This window comes from Poecilia reticulata, chromosome 3, assembly GCF_904066995.2.
Source record: "Poecilia reticulata chromosome 3, P_reticulata-male-v2, whole genome shotgun sequence".
NCBI classification, from domain to species: domain Eukaryota; kingdom Metazoa; phylum Chordata; class Actinopteri; order Cyprinodontiformes; family Poeciliidae; genus Poecilia; species Poecilia reticulata.
Window position 1 is genome coordinate 36,604,373 of NC_088832.1, and position 7,469 is coordinate 36,611,841.

A 7,469-nucleotide genomic window follows, 5' to 3' on the forward strand; every position below is an offset into this window, starting at 1 on the left:
AAAAAGCAGAGATGAGATCCTAAGGCCACCAAAACGGATCAACACCTCGGCTGGTCAGAGATTCTGTCCATGAAGGTAATGAACAGAATCGGTGACAAAGGGCAGCCTTGGCGGTAAAAAGTGTTGGTGCTGCACTGCTCCCCCCTTTTGAGATGCCTGGCTCCAGGCTGGCCCCAGTGACCCCCGTCCAGACAAGGGAGCACTGAACCCAAGAGTCTCACTCATCATAAGGGGTCGTCGAGCCTCACATTGTCTGGTTCCTCACCTACGACGTGTCTGCCTTACCAGGGGCATGGGGCCCCCGACAGCACAGTGGGTCACTGAAACCCCTTCACCACAATAATGTGGCAGCATATGGAGGGGAAGATGTAGAAAAATAAACGTTAAATGTTCCTAGTGGTTGTATTAACATTTTAGTATTATTTTCAAAATAGAAACAAAATGTAACAAACAGTTGAGAAAAAATTGATTTGTTACGGTGAGGTAACCGTATGAATATCATCCAAGCAAGCAGGAGGAAGGTGACCCTCGTCATCCTCCTGCATCAGAGCCGCCATGACACCCAAACAGACCCAAAGATCCTTACATGTATTTTATTTATTCACCAATTCAATAAATCTAATTTTAAACTAAATACTTTAGTAACGGCTTCTGCTGTGTGTGAAGATCATCATAAAGAACTGTTCAAAGGAATCAGATGGGCAGCATCTGTCTGGGTGGGGGACATGTGGGGATTTTCTCCAGGTACTCTGACTTCCTTCTAGCTCAACGCTACATGGAGGCTTTAATAGCCTCAGCTGTTTGCTTGGTAAGCCTCTGGTCCTGGGATGCCTGAAGGAACAGCTACGGCCCCACGCAGGGCCAACGGGGGTAGAAAGATGCTGGCTGGAAGGTGAGGTGACTGATGTTCTGATGAGAACAACAGAACCAGGCTACGTTCCTGATGGCTGATTGGCCTTCAGCTGCAGGGAACCTCCAGTCCATCCATGAAGACGTGAGGACTGGAGAGGAACTGGCACTAACGTATCCGTCTGTGTTTCCAGCTCCATGTGGAGACAACATGTATGATGAAGATGGGAAGAAGCTTCCTCCATGTATTCCTGGAGCCTGGCTGACTCCGGCCATCATGGCGTGTTACCTGCTGGTGGCCAACATCCTCCTGGTCAACCTGCTCATCGCCGTCTTCAAGTTAGTCCACACTTCACCCGGTCGCAGATCCAACAGGATCTACAGCAGCCAGACGCTGCTGTCAGTCAGACCAGATGCTTTTATATGGAGCATAGATATTTCACATTTCCAGACACTGCTGCTATGGCAACCGTCTCTTCCACAGCAACACCTTCTTTGAGGTGAAGTCCATCTCCAACCAGGTGTGGAAGTTCCAGCGGTACCAGCTGATCATGACCTTCCACGACCGCCCCATCCTGCCGCCGCCCCTCATCGTCTTCCCCCACATCTACATCGCCCTGAAGAGGCTGTGCTGCACCTGCAGGCGGAAGCCGGAGGGCGAGCGGGACGACCGCGCGCGGCGGCTCCGTAAGAAACACAAACCACTGAAGGCCGTCACACCTGAGAAAGCAGAGAAATGAATCAGCTGCTGGTGCAGAAACCGTGGCTGCAGACGCTCGTACATGAATGCAGGAGTTACCAGTAGCTAGTCTGCTATGTGCAGTGAGTTTGTAGAAAGATGGATGCAGTACGAGCAGCAACACATCAACACGTTTCAAACGCAGCCGTCAAAGAAATGACAAGAGTAAACTCATAAGATCTGATTTGAAATGATGCAGAGAAATTTATGGCCAATTCTGTTACTTTAAAGACTAAAATGAACAAAAATTAAAAGACACGAAAAGCATAGTTTCAAAATAACAAACATATTTAAAACATGCTAAAACTGTAAGCATAAACAGACTCAGTAGATCATCTGTGCAGGCAGAGCTGAGTTTCCAGAGGCTCCTCTAGCGCCTCCCAGAGGCCAGCAGGGTGAATAATCTGGAAAAGATTATTGCTCATCTTTTCCAGATCAATTGTATTAGAAGTAAAACTCATGAAACAGTTTGATGCAGTGGGTAGATATTTAAGGGAAAGTGACTTCAGGCTCAGCTGGTGGAGAATAAAAGCAGCTTTAGGATCAGGAGGTCTTCCTTCAACAGGAACTGAGTTTCTGGTTTCAACGTTTCTTTGTTCACTGAAGTTCCTGCATAGGATCCAGAAACGGTTGGAAACTTCCAGTTTTACTTCAGTTCCTCCTTATTTTTATTACTTGTTTCTAGTCCTTTTCTTAGTTACTCTAGTTTTCTTATATCTACTTATTTTTGATAGATTAATTTCATAGTTGGCTTGTCAGCCCGTTAGCTCAACCCAGGACTAACGGGCTGACAAAACACCATTCGCCATCCAGAACTTAGGCACCTCATTCTCAGTTCCTCCTTGCTGGTTCCTCCTGTTTAATCCAGTTTAATCCAGTTTAATCCAGTTTAATCCAGTTTAATCCTTGTTCTCTCTGCTGTCTTTTTGCCTCCTGGTTAATGTGGTTTTTGTTCTTCTCTGGCTCCCTGCATCCCCTGTTATTCTTTTTAAGCTTTGTTTTTTCTTCATCACAACATCTGATCCTCCGCAGGACAGTAACAGCTTGTAAAACCAGATTTCTGTGTTTTGCTTCATCAGAGCTGGTTCTGAACGCAGAGGAGATCAAGAGTCTGTACGAGTTCGAGGAGCAATGTGTGGAGGAATACTTCAGAGAGAAAGAAGACGAGAAGCAGTCGTCCAACAACGAGCGAATCAGAGTCACAGCGGAGAGGTCAGCATCCACTGACCTCCAGTACAGCAGTAGCTCTGAGCTGATAGTTGACCTTTGACCCGTCAGCTGCTGAGTGTCTCTGGGCGTTGCAGGGTGGAGAACATGGCGATGCGGCTGGAGGAGGTGAACGAGCGGCAGCGCTCCATGAAGGCGTCGCTGCAGACGGTGGACCTGCGCCTGGCCCAGCTGGAGGATTTCTCCGGCCGGATGATGAACGCCCTGGAGAAGCTGGCCGGGGTGGACCGGGCCGAGCTGGTCCGGTCCCGCTCCGGGGGCTCGTCGGTGTTCGAGCCGTCCGGCCCGATGCGGCGCAGCAGCGTCGGCAGTGCCGACGGCTGCAGCCTGTACCGGTACCAGCTGGACCACGACGACCAGACAGACGGCGAGGAGAGGAGAGTCCGTCTGAGTCCAGAGAGAGAAACGGCGAATTCCACAGCAGGTACTGAAACATGTCGACGCCGCATTTATTTAGCCCTTCACAGAACAGCTGGACACAGAGATCTGAACAATACATAAAATAATTCACAGTAAAACGACGAATGGACGAACGTCCACAGCGCTCTCAAATCATTTTGACCACTGAAGGTTCTTTATACTAGAGTTATAAACAGATCGGTGAGCAGCCTGAGGCTCAGTGCCTTGCTCAGCCGCACATCACTATGTCACAGGATAAAGCAGGCATCGAACCAACAACCTTCCCATCACAAGGCGACTGCTCTATGCACACAAGGTCCTTAAAGAGAAAATCAGATAAACTAAAAGTCCAAGGAACCATCAGGTGTCACTGTGGACACCTGATGAAATGACAGCAACACACCAAGCTGTGTTTCTGTGGGATACACAGCTTGGTGTGTTCCCACTTCCTCTCGGTTCCCCCGGGTTTGTACTGTATTTGGTTCAGTAAAAACTAAATTCAGGGGGAAGCCCCCGGTTCCCCTTAGTTCCTCCCGTTTCCTCCCGGTTCCCCTTGGTTCCCCTTTAGGAGGGGGAAACTCCCGGTTCCTCCTGGTTCCCTTGGTTAACCCGGTTCCCCCCGGTTCCTCCCGGTTCCTCCCGGTTCCCCTTGGTTATCCCCGGTTCCCCACTGTTCCCCCTGGCTTCCCCCAGTTCCCCTTGGTTCCTCCCTGTTTCCCTTGGTTCCTCCGGGTTCCCCACGGTTCCCCTCGGTTCCTCCCGGTTCCTCCCGGTTCCCCACTGTTCCCCTTGGTTCCTCCCGGCTCCCCCCAGTTCCCCTTGTTTCCTCCCGGTTCCCCTTGGTTCCTCCTGGTTCCCCTTGGTTCCCCACAGTTCCCCTCGGTTCCTCCCGGTTCCCCTCGGTTCCTCCCGGCTCCCCACAGTTCCTCCCGGTTCCCCTTGGTTCCTCCCGGCTCCCCACAGTTCCTCCCGGTTCCTCCTGGCTCCCCACGGTTCCTCCCGGTTCCCCTTGGTTCCTCCCGGCTCCCCACAGTTCCTCCCGGTTCCTCTTGGCTCCCCACGGTTCCTCCCGGTTCCCCACTGTTCCCCTCGGTTCCCCCTGGCTCCCCACAGTTCCTCCCGGTTCCCCTTGGTTCCTCCCGGTTCCCCACAGTTCCTCCCGGTTCCTCCTGGCTCCCCACGGTTCCTCCCGGTTCCCCTTGGTTCCTCCCGGCTCCCCACAGTTCCTCCCGGTTCCTCCCGGTTCCCCACAGTTCCTCCCGGTTCCCCACAGTTCCTCCCGGTTCCTCCTGGCTCCCCACGGTTCCTCCCGGTTCCCCTTGGTTCCTCCCGGCTCCCCACAGTCCCTCCCGGTTCCTCTTGGTTCCTCCCGGCTCCCCACAGTTCCTCCCGGTTCCCCTTGGTTCCTCCCGGCTCCCCACAGTTCCTCCCGGTTCCTCTTGGTTCCTCCCGGCTCCCCACAGTTCTTCCCGGTTCCCCTTGGTTCCTCCCGGCTCCCCACAGTTCCTCCCGGTTCCCCTTGGTTCCTCCCGGCTCCCCACAGTTCCTCCCGGTTCCTCTTGGTTCCTCCCGGCTCCCCACAGTTCTTCCCGGTTCCCCTTGGTTCCTCCCGGCTCCCCACAGTTCCTCCCGGTTCCTCTTGGTTCCTCCCGGCTCCCCACAGTTCCTCCCGGTTCCCCTTGGTTCCTCCCGGCTCCCCACAGTTCCTCCCGGTTCCTCCTGGCTCCCCACGGTTCCTCCCGGTTCCTCTTGGTTCCTCCCGTTTCCCCCAGTTCCTCCCGGTTCCCCTTGTTTCCTCCCGGTTCCCCTTGGTTCCCCCCAGTTCCCCTTGGTTACCCCCGGTTCCCCTTGGTTCCTCCCGGCTCCCCCAGTTCCCCACGGTTCCCCCAAGTTTCTCCCGGCACTTCAGTGGTTTTTACTGAATTTGGTTCCAGATCCCAGTTTATATCGTTTAGTGCTGAAGAGTCTGCAGAGTTCCTTATGGGGTCCCAGGATTCAGTTCCTTGTCTTACAACATGAAATGATGTAATTTGCTCTCATGCATATTCAGGAGGAAGCTAGCATGACTCAGCTAATGTTTGACCACCAAGCATCAGAAACTGAATTTCTCCCCTTTATCTTTAAACTTGGATTAAAACTGAGTTATTAAAATCTGACTGGATGTGATTCTTAAAGCAGTTTGTGTTTTGGCCAGAAGGTGGCGCCGGTTCTGAGTTTCTGTAGTAAATGACACTGAATAAACAAGGAACCCGGTCTGAACGCCTCCTTCTGGTTTCAGGTCATCTGGCTTCCATTCTGGACGTCTCCAGTCTGAGGGACAGGACACAGTCTCTGTCCAACGTGGACATCTTGATCTCGCCGTGTGGCCCCGCCTCTCCTCTTCATCAACCCGCCTCTCCTCTTCATCAACCCGCCTCTCCTCTTCATCACGGCAGCCCGGTGGACGCAGACGGTCCGGCTCAGAGGAGCCGGCTGCAGGTCGTGTCCTCTGTCCCCCTGGACAAAGCGGTGCAGTATTTATCGTCCCCAGATGCCCAACAGGGGGCGCTCCACAGCCCAACTCCCTCCACGATGAAGAGCGCTGATGAAGAGGAGGGAGCCAGGCCTCCGGCTCCTGAACCCGACGCTGATGAAGAGGAGCTGCTGGTGGATGAAGACAGGAAGTACCCGAGCCTCCGATCCAAAAGTCTCAGCAGTAACCAGGCGACGAAGAGGACAAAGAGGCGTGAGGAAGAGGAGAAGCCCCGCCCCTCCAGCAGCGTCACAGACCTGGTGTCAGTGTTCAGACGGAACCAGAACTAGAACCAGAACCAGAACCAGAACCAGAGGATCTTCCGTCTTCTCGAGTTCTGGAGGTTTTTCTGTTTCTGCAGCAAAACAGGAAACAGGAAGTTACAGAACAATGTTGTCTGAATCAGGTGTGGGTTGGGGCCACTGGTCCGGAGCACTGGGAGCACTGGGAGCACTGGGAGCACTGGGAGTACTGGGAGTACTGGGAGCACTGGGAGCACTGGGAGTACTGGGAGCACTGGGAGCACTGGGAGCACTGGGAGTACTGGGAGCACTGGGAGCACTGGGAGCACTGGGAGCACTGGGAGTACTGGGAGCACTGGGAGCACTGGGAGCACTGGGAGCACTGGGAGTACTGGGAGCACTGGGAGTACTGGGAGCACTGGGAGCAGTGGGAGCACTGGGAGCAGTGGGAGCACTGGGAGCACTGGGAGCACTGGGAGCAGTGGGAGCACTGGGAGCACTGGGAGCACTGGGAGCACTGGGAGCACTGGGAGTACTGGGAGCACTGGGAGCAGTGGGAGCACTGGGAGCAGTGGGAGCACTGGGAGCACTGGGAGTACTGGGAGCACTGGGAGCAGTGGGAGCACTGGGAGCAGTGGGAGCACTGGGAGCAGTGGGAGCACTGGGAGCAGTGGGAGCAGTGGGAGCACTGGGAGCAGTGGGAGCACTGGGAGCACTGGGAGTACTGGGAGCACTGGGAGTACTGGGAGCACTGGGAGTACTGGGAGCACTGGGAGCACTGGGAGCACTGGGAGCACTGGGAGTACTGGGAGCACTGGGAGTACTGGGAGCACTGGGAGCACTGGGAGCACTGGGAGCACTGGGAGCACTGGGAGCAGTGGGAGCAGTGGGAGTACTGGGAGTACTGGGAGTACTGGGAGCACTGGGAGTACTGGGAGCACTGGGAGCACTGGGAGAACTGGGAGCACTGGGAGTACTGGGAGCACTGGGAGTACTGGGAGCACTGGGAGCAGTGGGAGCAGTGGGAGCACTGGGAGCAGTGGGAGCAGTGGGAGCAGTGGGAGTACTGGGAGCACTGGGAGCACTGGGAGTACTGGGAGTACTGGGAGTACTGGGAGCACTGGGAGCCAGTCTGCTAGCGACGGTTTGTTGGAGAACATGAACACAGTCAGTATCTGACAGGAAGTAGCCAGAGAAATCTCAGGTTAACTGATGGAGGAAACAGGAAGTGATGCAGTTGGTCACTGGGTTAGTCCCACCAGTGACCAACTGGGTGGGACTAACATTTTCACCAACTTATACTGGTTAGTTTTGGAGAAGTTTTACGTTTGTCTTTATTGTTCAGTGTGAAAATCTGTTTGCTCATCATGTCTGTTCACATTTTAGTAATAAATCATGTGATGGTCAGTTTGTTATTATGATTTATCATTTTTTAAACATTTTAAAACATTTTTTAAAAGCTCCATCTTCACAGAAGAGATATTGCAATACCTTGTCTGGC

General features: G+C 53.8%; 1 protein-coding gene across 1 annotated transcript in view; it reads left to right on the top strand.

The window, feature by feature from the left end:
* LOC103460503 (transient receptor potential cation channel subfamily M member 1-like) overlaps positions 1-6,106 on the top strand; it is a 28,810-nt gene extending 22,704 nt beyond the window's left edge. The window contains exons 24-28 of the mRNA XM_008402705.3: positions 1,044-1,188; positions 1,334-1,536; positions 2,668-2,800; positions 2,893-3,239; positions 5,493-6,106. Of these exons, the coding sequence (XP_008400927.2) occupies positions 1,044-1,188; positions 1,334-1,536; positions 2,668-2,800; positions 2,893-3,239; positions 5,493-6,016 (1,352 nt within the window). The 3' untranslated portion in view covers positions 6,017-6,106. The remainder of the gene's footprint in view (positions 1-1,043; positions 1,189-1,333; positions 1,537-2,667; positions 2,801-2,892; positions 3,240-5,492) is intronic.
* Positions 6,107-7,469: the final 1,363 nt, after the last annotated feature.